The sequence below is a fragment of the Paramormyrops kingsleyae genome, chromosome 5 (genome assembly GCF_048594095.1).
Source record: "Paramormyrops kingsleyae isolate MSU_618 chromosome 5, PKINGS_0.4, whole genome shotgun sequence".
NCBI lineage: Eukaryota > Metazoa > Chordata > Actinopteri > Osteoglossiformes > Mormyridae > Paramormyrops > Paramormyrops kingsleyae.
This window is the reverse complement of record NC_132801.1, coordinates 33,400,175-33,416,522: the sequence shown is the minus strand read 5'-3', so window position 1 is coordinate 33,416,522 and position 16,348 is coordinate 33,400,175. Positions and strand designations below refer to the sequence as shown.

Sequence of the window (16,348 nt, the reverse complement as noted above, 5' to 3'; positions counted from 1 at the left end):
TTAATGTTATTGGTCCTGCCTTGACGAGAAGTTTATCAAACACAATGCAGAGAAGCCCGACTTCCAATTATCTTACTGCATGTCTATCTGTCCAATCAATGCTGTCTAACCAAAAACTATGTATGAAGTTCTCCCAGTGAAGCACGACATCTGGTCTGGCTCTGAAAACGCATCATTAAAGTATATTGACCAATAAGCTTTTGTCTAATCCATATTGACCAATAAGTTGTCCATTTAGAGAAAGAATACAAAAATCTTTCATAGTGTTCCAGTGAAGCACAGAGTCCATGGGCATCTATGGGCTGTATTTATCCTGGTTTCAAAGGGAAAATTAATGTACAGTATATGTTGTCTAACTAATTCCCATGAAATGATTAGCACTGTGGTTAAATTACTGAGACTGCACTTTAAATTATTTTTTTTTAAATTTACATTGATACATTGACTAAATAAACTTTTATGGGGGGAGATGACCTTAGAGTGGTAACAACTAAAAAAAAAAATTGTGACTTAAAAATATTGGTAAAAATGATCATATCGAGCTGACAAATCCCCCCTGCCAACACACACACACACACACGTGTGCATGCTCGCACACACACACGTGTGCATGCACGCACGTGCGCGTGCACGCGCACACACACACACACACACACACACACACACACACAGAGGTCTGTAATTATATTTTTGTGGGGACTCTCCATTCATTTCTATGGGGAAAACTCTAATTTCTATATGACAACGTTAACCCTACCCAGCCCTAAACTCAGCCATAAGTAAGTAAACAAAGTACAAGACTTTTGGCATTTTTTGTTTTTTGATTGCATTCACAGATCTTTGTGGGGACCTGAAAAATCCCCACAAAGTCAAAATAATAAGTTTTATCACATTGTGGGGGACATTTGATTCCCACAAAATAATATAAACATAATCCATACACACACACAAAAGAGGTGCTTTTAATCTTCGTGGAAAAAGATCATTTGGTGGGGCAGGATTTGATTATGATTTTAAAATGTTGCCGGCTAAAGCGATGGTAACAAACTTATGGTAAGTCCTCGCTGTGTACTAGTGCTATAGTACCTGATCCTGGTCTTGGTCCCAAGACCACTTTTTGACTTGGTCTTGTCTCAGTCTCGGACATAGAGGACTCGAGGTTTTATTAAGACCAATCAAGACTACCAAACACCTTGATATTTATCACAATGGCTTAATATTCATCTGTCTGTTAAACCTTAGAACCCAACAAACGCAAAATGTGTTGATTTTCGCACCCATTAATCTCAGGCTCGTAACTCTGGTTAGGTATAACACACAGACATGAATCGCATATCTTTGCAATCAAGAGAACTTACTCAATCCAGTTGTCCAAGTTGCAATGTTGCACGCTAAAGGTATTCCAGAACAATCCCGTGCGCAATGAGGCATATGTTTTAAACATTTTCTAAAAGCACTCCTAATAATCCATAAAACATCGATATTATTCACATTAGACAAAAAACTAAGTGCATATTTGCTTCTGCAATGATCCATGCACTACCTTTCTGGGGAAAAAAAGTATTTATTTTATAATTTACTGTATAAGCCTATAAATAAAAGGATAGAAAAACACTCAAAATTGGGCTGGAGTTTTACTAGAAATAACAAAACGTAGCGTTCTGTTTATTAGGAAGACAATTACTTGATATTTTCTCAATATTTATTCACAAAAGTTTGTATGTGTATGTTTTATGTTGAGCTCCGTCAAAACAGTTGAAATAGAACTGGAACACCTCCTACATGTAAACACAATGATGTGCTACAGTGTTGGTTTGTTGTTTGAGACTAAAATGCCAACTAATTTCAAATTTCACTTTACCAATCATAGCGTATATAGGTGGGAAAAAGATAACAATAAACATTAAACATTAGACTCTAAAACTGTCTATGTCTGTTTATTCAGTGGATCATAAACTAAACAATGATTTTCTATTTCAGTTTCTTTCAAAAGTTATAAAGTCATAAGTATAAAAATACAAAATCATGCATTGTTGTCTATATATATATCAGATAACTTGATTTTGCATAAGTTACCAAATGGATGCAAAATCAAAGATATTCATTTCACTAACCATGTATTCCTTCATAATATTAAGCCATAGAAAGGTCCCCCAATGAAACCCCTGCATTCCCACATCATAGACTCTAATCTCAACATTTATAAGATTTTATTTATAGTACCTGCAAATGTTTATATTAGATGAGAGTAAAAATTGAGAAATTTCAATAGGCGCAAGTAGTTTTTCCTCATAAGAAGGATGATATCAAAACTGTGTCAGCATTTACAAATTAAATGATGACATATCTGAGTAGCCCAGAATGTCCTGAAAACAAAATCGTAAAGCATATGTGACTAACTCATGTACATACCATGTAATAAGCCTAAAATCAAAGGGATAGAAAAATGCTCAAAAATGGACAGGGTTCAAAGGGTTAACACAGTACTGTGACTGGGTGTAAAACATCCTGCTTCAAAGTTCAAATGCAACCAATAAGGTGCATCTTATTTGGAAAAATGTTACATTTGTACATGGTTATAAATTGCATTTATATTGAAATTTTAAGGAAAAATGTCCATGGTACAAATTATACTGACACAAATTTTAGGCCATGCTGCCTGGCCCCAAGATGGTGCCTATGCTCCACATTTTATAGTGTGTTCTGTTACGTAGACTCAAACATTAGTCTTTTTCAGAACTTGACTTGGTTTAGCCCAGCCTTGGTCTTGGTCTTGTCTCAGTCTCAACCTGCCTTGGTCTTGTTTCGGTTTTACCCCGCCTTGTTCTTGTTTTGGTCTCGATACACTCTGGTCTTAGTAATGACTTGGTTTCGGTTTAGGTGGTCTTGACTGCATCAATACCATGTACCACTGTTATAACCAAAATTTATGTACCCTGATACCTTTTCACAACATTCAAGGAATTAAAAAAATAATACCAATGTGGCTTTTTAAACTGCATCACAAATGCAGGCTAGAAGGCGAATTCACAAATCTTTATCTTGCTTCATTTGTGGCGTAGGTCTACTTCCCCAGCAAAGCCAATAACTATGTTAGTAACTGTTATATATCAACACTGGGTTATTTGTCTGATATTGCCAAGGACCAATAATATCATCTTATCTCCCAACCTTACAATAGATCCACTGTCTTCTAGCTGTTATTTATTATTTCTCTTCCGCTGTTGTACTGATTGGCTCATGTTAATATATCTTTCACTTTATCTAGCACTATAGTCTGCATGAAGCACTTGAGATTTTAATGAAATGTATACACATGGCACTTGAAACTTTGAAACCTATAGATACCTTTCCCTGCATCTAAGAGGCTGCTGTCATTTTTACCCAGAATTCACCCATTTTCTTTTAGTTAACAACTCTTATTGGTGAGGAACTAAATGATAAATAAAACAAAACCAAATGGATCCATAAGAACACCATGCAAAGACAGTTTACACTTGTTTCCCATGAGTATAGCGGAGATTGTTCCAAGGAGGTTTCAATTCAAGAACATTTTTATTCGATTTCAGTGCTTTCTCAAGCAGCGATTAGCATCTGGCATGCGATACACCCAACAATTCGGTGACATTTGCACAAGCATGAACAAGGCTGGATGTGAGGGGAGAATCATGGGAGGTTTGTTTGCCGGGGAGACTCAAGTTGACCTACTGAGATGACATTTGTATGTGCCAACACCAGAAAAGACAAAGACACCCCAGATACTCAAAGAAACCACAGGAGTGACAGGCAGAGATGTCCAGTGTAATTGGGGACTTCTCAGACAGCATGTCCCTCAAGGGAACATGATGATTTTGCCTCAGACCACAGCCCTGTGATTCAAACACATATCCAAAGGGGTATGTCACATTTCAGACATGCCTATTTCAGACGTGATTTCCAACTCCAGGCTTCTTTATGAGGAAGTTTCGATTTTGACTTGGGGAAGCTGCATTGTTGAGGTCTGCACCCCCTGGGTTTCGTGGTTACTGTTTCCGAGTGCCTGGCGTCTCTGCAAAGTCTGTAGATAATGTTGTGGTTGGGATTCACGGCGCAACCAAACAGCGTTAAGATGACCACCACACAATATGGCTTACATTAGTGTTAATAAGAATGTCTCCCCTTTTAGCAGACTGGAAACTGGTCAGCTCACAGTGTTTGTCTGAATCGATAGCCAGACATTCTTTTGAACGGCTGGCATAGGCCTGGAATTGGGGTCCAGAAGAAGAAATCCTCACCAGAGTAACCCCCTCCACTACTAGCACTCCGTCCCCCACCACCCTACCATGTTGCGTACAGTTCTCCTCCACAAAAGACTTCTGAAGTTCCTTCAAAAATAATTAACTGTGATTGTTTCCCAGAAAAAAGCATTTCAAGATGTTTTCTGCACAGTGCCACTACTACTAGGTCCACATCTCACCGCACCGCTGCAGTGGTAAGTCCCACTAGAGCCCATTTGTTTAGATTAAAAATAATAATTATTGTTTTTATTATGGTGGCATTGGAAAATGAGTTCCCCCGAGGCCCGCAGGGTAGACAGATGGACACGCTGACGAAAACGTGAATGATTTATGAGTCTTATGCCAGTTTTCTTCTTTCATTCTCCCTGCTGAGAATGGCAACAAAAGGTGAATTTTTTCCCACAAGTCTCGGTCATCGGTGCACTAGCAGACCATCTTCCAGGTGGGTGATAGTGGAATCCTCAAACAAAACAATCGCAATGGATGGCTTTTGGATTCCAGCTTGACATCGAACATAACAGCCTCTCAAGTTACCGATGACCAAAAAATCATAATATAAATGCTGGACCTTGTAGACAGAAGAGAGCGCACTATGCAGGCTGACACTCTGACCCAAAACAAGTCACATTTTTGCTCTCTTTTACATTCTGCTGATCTACAGGAGCCTGAGCGTGCAGGATCTGCTTACAAACTAATGTCTTTTAGCCACCAAGCTACATATATGCAAATATGATCCTTCCCTGTATTGGTAGCTGCTGAGAGACACACTGATATACTGGAAAACGAGCTCCTTGGAATACAAAGTGTGGCCTTCCAGTACAGGTTTTTCCCCCGTGTCTCAAACCCATGAGGAAAAGTGAATTCTTCAGTCTCACTTGCACTGTCCAACTGTTCAAAATGTTCTTTTTATGTTAGTGAAGAAATAATAAAGTTACAGCTGAACTGTTGCAGGACACCCATAAACGTGTGTGTCAAATCTATATGGGGTGTTTCATTAAAGACAGCCTGCATCAATAAGACCAGAAATTTAGAAAAGAAATTCACTCCATTATAAGCATAGAAAGGCAATACACATCCACGCATTCATCCACATACCCACACACATACAGTCTAAATTATTCAGCATAAATAATTATGTATGGAGCAACAGAAACAAAGCATGAAGGCAATGCCCTTCACCCATCTATCTGCAGACTATGTAAATCAGTCTTGACTGAGACAGCTGACATAGAGTACCTGTGTAAGCCACCGTGAGGCGCCCCTGAGACAGCACTGTTGATGGAGCATAAAAGCACTACTTTGATCTTTACATTACTGCCTTCAAAGTCAGAGATCTAGTGACACAGGGACCGGGTTTCTGGGTCTGCGTATGCGATGCACGGCAACCTGTGAGGTTCCCCCCTTTGTTCCAGTTAATCATGCACAGTGTCCGGGGAACCTTGGGGCCGCTGTCGCCCCGAGCGCGACGCCCGCCTCCTGCACTCGGCAGGCCTGGATTTCTCTGGAGCCGAGCTGTGTCATTATCACGCCGGGGCTCCATCATCCACTGCGGCTGTGTTGTGGTGAGGATTGAGAAGTGGCCAAAGCCAGCACGCGTACACGGGCAGGGAGGATGGATGGCTGGCAGGCTGGCTGGCGGGAACGATTACCAAAGGCGGTGGCAGAAAAGCACACTCGTGATGGAAAGGTTTCAGGCTCCTTTCATCGGCTGCCTGAAAGCTGTAGGTTTACAAGTGCAAGATGAGGCGGCGCCACCGCGGTATTCTGGAGCCGCTGGCGGAGCGGAGGCGGGGCGTGTACCCCGCCCCTCTGCTCCCATGAAAGGGCCGTTAATGGTGGAGCTTAACAAGGCTCTTGTTTAACAGCTATCTCAACTAATAAACCAGCCAATAAATGAATAAATATAAAGGCCAATAACTGGACAAAAAGAAACTCTTGAAGTTCTGGATTCTGGTGAGGGGGGAAGCTTGAACGTTGCCCCCAACTCCCCTCCCTGCAATGCAGGCTGTGTCTGCAGAATGTTAATATTTTATTTAATTTTTTTCAAACAAAGATGAAAGAGGATGATGGGCATAGAGGACTCAGCATATATGCGAGGTTTAATGTTGATAGCTAGAATGCTGGAGCCCTGATTAAAGAATGCAGTCTGATGGAGTAAGCGTCGCGGTGAATAGTGCTGAATTACAGTGTGTGACCGAGGTGATGAATTGTGGTCGTACCCTCCCAAAAGACACTGAATAACCTCAAAAATCTCTTCAGAAAATAAGTAATGTATAAGACAATGCAATACTGGAAGATGCATATCCAGACACTGTTAATCTCATACTGAGATATGACGAACGGTGAAGCCCAGTCACTTGTGTACTATCCAAGAACATTTTAATGATTCTGGGTCTGGAAGGGCGATTGCCTGCTTCTGCCAAAGCCCCAAAACGCTCCTTAAGCATGAGGAGATTTTCTGCTGCCTAGAAGTTGAAGACGGTGGTGGTCGTGGCAGCCCTGCAATCTCATGGGAACCTTAAGGACAATGGACATTTTTCAGGCACAAAACACAAAACAGGCTTGCTCTTTGTCCTTATCGTCCTCTCACTCTTGCTGACCCCGTGTTGAAGACTGGGTCAGCACAGGTCACAAAGGGTCGCAGTAGGCAACTGACATCACTATTGCTGCCAATCACTGACTCCACAACCATCTTCCCAGACAGCAGTCAGCCTAACAGCACCACGTAGTGCCTGTGGTGTCGAGAGAAACCGACAAAGAGCAGCCGGTCCGGTAGAAAGATCACGTTTGCCATGTCTATCCTCTGGTACAGTAGATACTCTTACCAGTCTAAACTGAGAGACCGCCTCCTGTACAGCAGCGTCCTGCCCAGGGCTGTCTTCTCAGGCTTGACTTGACGATCCTTTAGGGAAAGACGCTGGGTAAACTTGGAGATTCCAGACTCCAGCCTACAAAGAAATGGGGAAAAACAGTGGTTGGCTACGTGACTGGAACCCAGGGCTCCTGCAAAACATTGATACCTTGTGGAAAGGTTTAGGGTAATGACTGTCTCACTGAAATACAACTTAGAAAATGCACCACTCTGCTCTCACGGCATCCGATTTGCTAACCCTGATGGGATTCTGATTTTTAATATTGCGGAAGAGTCATCGTGGGGCTCATTCAGAAGTTCATTCAATTAGGTGTAAATTTGTGGGACAGTACACTGTGAATATAATGGTTTACGCAGATGCAGTGCTCTCATAAAAAAGTAAATTAGATAAATATGCAAAAATTCCTCTACCCTACATCCAAAAATGACATGTACCCACTTTGACCTTGACCAAACAATAGTGAGTGGTCACAACTTTAAAAGACCGCTCTGGAGCGGTAGGCGGACTGCTGCCAAACAGTGATGGAAATATTCGACTGTGGCCTTGTTTGCACTGGCCTTGGTTATTGGTGCTCCGCTTTGTTCTTGTTGTGAGTCCATGTGTATCCAGCTAATTACTGCCGTGCCAGAAAAATGGTGAATAAAAGCATCAAAATGACCCTTGAGTTTCCCACGCCTGGTCCCCCCCCCCCCCCCGAGCCGGACATGCCCCGCTTTGTACATACGCTTTCTGTTAATTCATAATTGAGACCACTGAAACCAGTGCCGCCGTTGTTGACTCACTGCATTGTGAACACATTCCATTCTTGTGGCTATGGATGGGGCGGCTCCCTGCTACTACAACCCACTGCTCGCACTACAAACAGCACCCCCCCCCCCCCCGCCCCCCAGACACTGAAGTAATCTGCGATCCTCCGTGTGAGCCACAGAGCTGGGAACCTCTGAACCCATTGTATCGCGTTATTCGCACCTAATTAAACAAATGCGTTTGTTTCCATTTTAATAAAGAATAATCGAAAAGCACTGTCGATGACTCACACCGGCCTCTTCACACCACAAGCCAAAAAATGTTTTAGTCTCCATGGAGAGTTTTGTTTGGGTTGGGTTACGGAGGAAGATTTAGAGTGACAGGAGCTGCTGGATGACACACAGTCCTATTGTGAAGTTGGGACAGCAGTTCCATCAAGGTATGGCAGTGTGTTCATTTCCCTTATTACAGGAGTATGACAATCTCAGCCAGCCAGTTGGGTCCCACACATCACTGTGGTCAGCACTTTAGCCAAGTCTTTAAAATAGCTCTGTACGATAAAATGATTGTGAAGTAGAAATTGGAGAATACGCCGTAAATTAAAGCCTCATTTGGAGTACATGTTAGTTCATAGAGTAATACATTCAATCAAGACAAAATTGTCATAAGCGTTCTTTGGAAACTCCGTCTGTGTTTGTGTTGGTAAGGGCCTAATAGCAGTAATAATATTAGTTTAAAATAATTTCCAAGACCTCTCAAAAAAGTGTCTGGTTTGCAAATTTTTCAGTGTTCCTTTTGAAACTTACTTGAAACATTTTCGGTCTGGTTGCCCTGATTCGAGTTGACAGGTGCGTTTTGATACAATTTGCTTAGGTGATATCAAGCATGTCGAAAAAACTATTTGGATGAAAGAGCGCACAGTGATGGGAGGGAGAGCAGGAGATCATAGTGGAAGATTAAAGCTGAATATCAGTATGGTGCTTATGCCACAAGGCAAGAATTCACCCACATCGGGGAGCGATATCGCTGTGTTCCTGCATTGTAAAATAGCATGCCAGGAACCGAAATTAAATGTATGGGAGAAATTATCATAAGAAATTATCACAACCCATCCTGTAACTTTATCTAAAAGTGTCGTGTAAATAATGAAGAAGTTTAGCTAACTTGAGTAAACTAAAGTTAACTTTTACTTCTCAAGATAATTTTTAGTCTTTAAAACCTCATTAGTGAATGCATTTTAGAATTCCAGTCTACATAATCTGCAGAAATAATGGCTGTTTCAAAGGCATTTAGCAAGAGGGCATTTCAATTTTAAATGCAAATAAATAGCGGATAGAAATGTTCAGCACGCCTTTTGTTATGGAAGGATTGAGCACCGTTTTGCTGGAGGCTGATCCACAGAGTCCTGGCTCAGGCGGTCTGAGGTGAAACAAGGATTATGAAGGCTTAACCCTTGGCGGGCAGAACACTACATTACTAGCCCAAAACAGTGCTTGGCAGCTGGATCTGGCTGGAACCCAGGCCCAGGTGACATGACTGTTTAGAGGACCGGGTCCTTCTGGAGTCTACCAGCGCTTTATCACGTTAAAAAGTGCTATTACCAGCCGACTCTAAGAAATGAGCATGATGTTACATAGGTGATAGATCTTTCTCAAGGAAAAAATATGTTCTGGAGTCTTGATGTAGGCCAGATTAGCCATTTTGCACTACTGGTATCTACCTTGATGTCGTTTCCTACTGCTACACTAGGTTAATAGATGAAGAGTACTTTGATGGTTATACTGGACTAACCTGTGCAGAGGTAGTTCATACTGTGATGCTAGGCTAAGGCTAATATAGAGATCCAACTGCTATGCTATGCATATCTGTGGAGAGGACATTCGCTATAATGCTAGGCTAATCAGTAGAAAGGAAATCCCACTGTAAAACAATGCTTATCCTTGAAGGGTCTTGCTGCTATTACACCAAGATAGTTTGCAAAGTGGACTCCTACTGCCTTTCTTTGCAGAGGGCTCTCCCTTCATATCACGCCCTACCTTATCCTTACCAGCTTCTTAATAACAACCTATATAACAAACTCCGGTTTGAAGTTTGGTTTACGTAACAAAAGGCATATTTTCCGAGATGAATCATCTGAAAAACTGTCAAATGAATCTCAGATGGCAGTCTAATTGATGGGAGATTAGACCTGGCAGTGCTCCTCTTGTAAAGTGTTAAATCTGATTAGTCCCACTACACAAGCATGCCAGTTCCGCACCCTCCAGCTTCACCAATAAAAACCTCACTCACACCGTCCTTCGACGGTGGGGATCAGATACACAGAGCCAGTTTACTGCCGCACTGCGAGCCACGGCCTTTGAAAACGTGTGAAGGCAGACTTTCTGAAGTTATTCCACTATAAAGTCCAAGTGCAGCCTCATATATTACTGACATGGCAGCAGGTCAGGGTACTTCCATGTAAGTTCTCCAAATTGCCACCTAACTGTACCTAGCATCTCATCATCTTCAATATCAAGAACTTCTCAAGTCTTTTTTAGAGGTAGGCAATGGGCACAGTGTGAAAAGGCCGGAGAGCAGAGACAACCTGGTGTCGTAGGATGAAGTTAACTAATGGTGGAAAGACGAGGGCAAGATGACACCAGGCCTCCCCCCAGTGAAACTATCTGGTTACTGGGCTCCCGGCTCGGTCAGCTTCTCTCCTGCAGCTGTTCCAGATGACCTCAGCCACGATGGGAGCTGCATGATGTAAGCTGGCCTGTTAGGCACTTCAGCACTTAGCTGTTTAGCTGAAGGCTTTTGTCGGAAGCAGGAGGGATGAGTTTCCCTCGGATTCTCCTCTTAGTTAAGCCCCTACGTGACATGACCAAGCAACCCCTCGTAAGTGTATTATTTGGCAAGTAATGCTTCATTTCGATATCCAAACAGCTCAAATTGAGTTTTCAAAGTATAACAAATATGGGTGATGACCAGACAGTGGGCTACTGTGCTCTAATTTCCTTCCTGCTCTCACCCACCAAACACACACACACACACACACACACACACACACACACACACACACACCTGTTTCCAACAAGACTCAGATTACTGATTCCTCGGTAACAAGTTGAGCCTTTGCTCACAGTGTATGGCTGCACGCTTAGCTATTACAAGAGTACAACAGAGTCTTTGTGAAAAACGAAGCACAATTTCACTTGTTTGAACACGGCAGACACAAATTAGCAGTACAGGCCTAAGGACTGAGGCCCTTGCAGGCACCGACATCCTTATTCAGCTGCTGTGTACCTCTGCTTTTCAGATCTTATTGGATATTTTGATTCTTACTAAATGCAGCTACGCGGTAGAATGTGGCAGTAATTCACTTCTAGTCTCTCCAGCCCCGGAAAACATCGTCTTGCTTTCACTGGAGCTGTAAGAGTGCTTTTTGATAACATGGATGCAGGCCTCCAGGTTCTTGTGTAAAGACCCAATCATCTGGTCTGTTTCTAATGCAGCTCCCTCAAAGGGTGCATACTGAAGGTATTAATAACTCTTTAGGGAGCTCGCCAGTGGGACCTGAAGTTAGAGACCTCAGCTCTATCACCAGTATCACCAGTATACCAGTATCACCAGTATACCAGTATCACCAGTATACCAGTATCACCAGTATACTGAAGGCCTCTCAGCAAACTGCCTACGACTGCTGCACTGTGCTGTCTCTATGCTAAGGACACAGTGAAGGAGCTCCAGCATGTCGATCTTTGGTCTTTTCTCTCAAACTGGTGACACAGGTAAGATGCACGCAGCTCAGGACAAGAATTAATCTGACATCCCGGGGCCAACGGTCCGCTAAGCTAGAGCTAAATAAGACTCTGCTAGCAGGGAAACAGCACCGCACAGGACGTCGTGGATGGCCGACCAGTGTTGCTGTTTTGCAATTCCTACTTGCTTGTTCATGCTCACTAAATGAGTCCAAATATAAAAAATAAATAAATACAAACTGTAATTGCGTTCACGGCATCAGGTCCAGAAACATGCCCCAGATGTGTTTACCTAATGAAACAAAAACGGCTTTCAATACCACTATCGTAAATGCGGTGTCCAAACTATGAATATTTCTAATTAAACCCTGTCAAAGAAAGAGTTGTTTTCCCTCCACATGTTCCCACCTATATTTCACGTCGAACAAATGCCTATATGTACATTTTGGAATATGGCACACAAAACTAATTCCTTGTTTATGACCATTTGGACCAGTTAAAAAGCTTGTAAAAACATTTTAAACATTTGAGTAAACAGTATACTGTATACTTGAATATGTGTATGTGCTTTGAATCATAGCTAGTAATCAAAAACCTGGCCAAATATGTTTTGATCAAGGAATGACATCATCATTAACCCCTCCCCCCCCTTCCCCGCCTAACATATTAATAATGTTATCAGACAAAGAGATGAATAGAAATAAGAAGCAGAACCACACGTGGCCGTGATTAAAACACAAAGCAAGGGGTCCAGCTGATATAGCGCCTTTTAAGTGTTGCGGGGGGCTATTTTTGCCATAAATCATCTCAGATGAGTTGGCTATTTTACAGCCTCCTTGTTGTCGCTGCGATTCAGAACACACACCCTCGGCTCGCCACGCATGCAAACAAAGGAACGAAACAAGCAGCTTTTCGAAAAGCCGAGAGAATCCCCCGGACTAGACAGAGGAACCCAGAGCCCAGCTACCAGCGATTCCCATGGCATTCTGCTGAATAATATTCCTTTCAAACGTGGATATATATTTTCTCCCTCCACCTTGTGTCTCGACGTGTGATTAATCTCCTGAGATAAATGATGAATGTACTTTTGAAATAAATAATGAAAAGCTAAGGTGGAATTTTTTGAATCCTCCTTGTTTTGAAAAAGGGTTATTTCATATTCGTAGCTCGGATTGCACGCAAACGACAAAACAGACGTTATTTTTGTTCCTATTTTTGCTTGTTGGCGGGGGAGAGATAATGAGCTGAATGCGATTTGTAAAAATGGCAGTATGACCGCTTAATGGCCTTCGTGCTCATACAGCCAAGGCAACACTCTATTACTGCAGTTCATTTGCTCGCCGAGCCGAGAAAGACGGCAATAGGCACGGCACAGCAGGGTATTATTAGCCGCAATATGCTGTGTGTTAACACCAGATCCTGATAGTTAAAAAAAAAAAAACTTTGCTACAAATCATTACAAAGAGAAAGTGGAAAAAATCCAGATGATCGAACAAGCAGGCAAATACTCTGCAAAATTGCTATCAGGATCTGAAAACATGACATTAAGAGGTCATTTAGGGCCTGATGCAACCACAGAGGATGCCTCTGCAAGTGGGCTGTAATGCCGCCGTGGGAGAGGCAGCGAGCAGGAAGCGGAGAGATCGGGACCCGGCCGCCCTTCCTCCGGAGCACAGTAGATGCATCTAAACGGACACATTTCCTGTTCCACAATTACCTCTGACAGCAGTTTGCTCTGTCGTGATTTATCAGAGATTAAAGCCTCCTCTGAAGCTAATGGATTCCATCTGGGCCAGGTACCGAAAATCCCAGTCTGCAGCTCCATTAGGGGAAGAGAGCTCGCTCTCTGACTCTCCCTGCGGTTTCTGGTCACGCCAGAGTTAAATTCACTTAAGGCCTAAGCGAAATTTTAGCAAATATTTCAGACGGAGCTGGGGTGACCCTTGTGATTTCGGCTGAGAGAGACACCAAACAACTGTGCCGATCAACTAATACCTTCATAGATGAGTCGACGGTATTCAAAATCGTTTTTTTCTGTTCCCCAGTATGCAAAAAGATATTCAGCCTCTTCCTTTCAGGGCTACCAAGAGAGGAACACGGGATGTTGAAGAGACACAGGCATCTCTGGGAGCAGGGCAGCGAGCTGACGCTGAAGAAATCCGCAAATAGATGAAATGTTTCAATAATGAAACAATCAGCACATTATAAATCAGGGCGATGCTAACAGAGGAGAGGCAGCTGCCAGCGGGGAGGAGGCGCGGGGAGGAGGCGCGGGGAGAGCTGCGGCTGGCTGGAGGCCTCTCTGGTATTTTGTTTACGGGCGGTGCATGCCTCCGGTGCAGCGGCACAGACAGGACAGCCCGCTCTCCCCAGCCCACAATTGAGAGCGGCGTCAAGATTCCAATCAGGGCTGCGTCTGCAGACGCTGCGATTATTTGTGCTGGAAGGCAACTCCAGGGAAATGCTGGAGGAGACCCAGGGAGAGGAGAAGGGGGACGGGCCGGCTGGGTGGGGCCAGGGGATCCCGCTCTCCTATGCAATCACGCATGCGCACACAGACACAGACACACTCACAGACACAGACACACTCACAGACACAGACACACTCACAGATACCGAGACACATACAGAAAGACACAGAGACAGACACATAAACACACACACACACAAACACAGAGAGATAGACACACACACAGACAGACACACACACAGACAGACACACAGACACACACACACATATAGGGACACAGACAGACACAGACACACACAGACACACACACAGACAGACACACAGAGACAGACACACAATCAAATTCAACCATACATATTATATAAATAATAACATGCATATTCATTATTCCACAGCTCACTAGTTGACAGGACATTTGGAGAGGTTATAACAAATATATTGTGAATTACGGGTAATATGGAAAGGCACTGATAAATTTGTTTTTAGTGAGAAAGGCACAAGCTATGAGTGATCTGGCAATGATAAGTGTTACTGTTGTGTGAGAATATTAAACCACCAAATGAAAAACAGTTGAGAACAAAAATATCCCTCTATCAGTTTATTTGTTATTAATGGCTTTTTTCTTTTCTCCTAATTGATTCAAGATTGGCTTTGCAATATTTAGCCACGCTTTGCGACAGACAGAAGGGCTCCAGAAAATAATGGCAGCAAAGGCTTGGTTCAGAGGCCTGGCAAAGGTCTGTTTGGGGACAGGAACACAGGATTAAAAAAAGAGAGAAAAACTCTAAGATTGCTTAAGGAGCTTCATCTCATCTCATCCCTGCAGGCAACAAGTGATTAGAAGATGATGGGAGGCGACAGTAAACATTCCGCTGGGAGAACAGGAGACCTGTCAGATGCCCATAGAGCTCCTCGGAGATTCCCTATTTCTCGGGCTTCCCAGTCATTCATTTTATTCTCACGAAAGCATAAAGCATCACCATTGGTTTGTTCCAGCCTAGCAGCCATGATAAGGTTGGTGGGCTTGCATGCAGGGTGATAGCCTGGGTTTGTTTCAGCCCGCTGCGACAAAAGAGGCCCCCCATGGGCTCACGCTCGGGTGAGCAGCAGTGTGAGAGTCTCGGAAAGCATGCGCTTACATGTGAATTTGTGCAAACCGTGACCTGGAGCCCCCAAGTGATCACGGAGTCGGCCCCCAGTCTTTCCAACCCAGCAGCATGTGAAAACACAGCGGGGGACGGAGGTCCAGGTCCGAGGCCTGCACGCAGCTACGTGGCACACTTGAGACAGCCTTCTGGGTCACGTGATGGTGCGCTTGCCGGTGACACTGTGCCTGAGCCATGGATTATGTCATGAACAGATAAGAAACAGAAAGCTGAGGGCCGCCAGGCTGCGGCGGTTTCTCTGAAGCGACTTGAGAAATCCCCATTTCACACATGTGTATGACCTAATCGCGGAGGTGTGTGTGTGAGAAAACGGGCGAGCGAGGAGCTAACGCCAGGCACCTGCGGCAATGCCACGTCCCGGCCGCACACCATCTGTCCCCGGCTAGGACCCTGGGGAGATATCCATGTGCCCCCCCCCCCCCCCCCCGGCAAGGAGTTCCAGCCACAAGCAGCAGGCAGATGGGAGGGGGACTCCAGCAGCAAGCGTGAAAGGGAAAGAGCGCATGATGTAATCATCACCAGCGGCCATTGCGGCCCGTCGCCCCCACCGCGGCATGGCAAATTTCATCCCGGCCCAAGCCGCAGAAGCACGGGGGGCCGTGCCACGCCACCGGTGCCAAAGTCTCACTTCGTGGGTGAGCATGGCGAGCTGACAAATATCCACCGCATGGAAAGAGGACCTCAGGACTGTCACTATAACACACTCTGGCTGATTGGCTGCCCCTGATCCCAGTTACTGAAGAAGCACCAATGACATTTACAGACCGTACTCACAAAAACACTAAGACACAACCGACCGACATCTTGCTTCTTCCACCATAGTCTACAAACAATTAAAATAATTAGCTCATTACTCCTGAGGTGCCAGGCGACATGAGAGCAACTAAAAATCCCCCCCCCCCCCTGCCCCTCGAATATGAGGTGGAAAAGATCATGCTCCACAAGAAAGAAAAAACACATAAACCATACAGAAAAAAATTAAATACGTTTAAAAAATGGCTGGAGCTCCTTTCCAAAACAATCTCAGTTTCTGCCGCTGTAACTGGGGAAGTTCTGAGCCATGGGAGCCGCGGGT

At 43.9% G+C, this 16,348-nt stretch overlaps 1 protein-coding gene across 7 annotated transcripts in view; it reads right to left on the bottom strand.

Moving 5' to 3' along the window:
* ankfn1b (ankyrin repeat and fibronectin type III domain containing 1b) overlaps positions 1 to 16,348 on the bottom strand; it is a 200,455-nt gene that overhangs the window by 36,547 nt on the left and 147,560 nt on the right. For all 7 annotated transcript variants that reach the window (XM_072712607.1, XM_023819213.2, XM_023819212.2 and 4 more), the window contains one exon: positions 7,103 to 7,225. In XM_072712607.1, the coding sequence (XP_072568708.1) occupies positions 7,103 to 7,225 (123 nt within the window). The remainder of the gene's footprint in view (positions 1 to 7,102; positions 7,226 to 16,348) is intronic.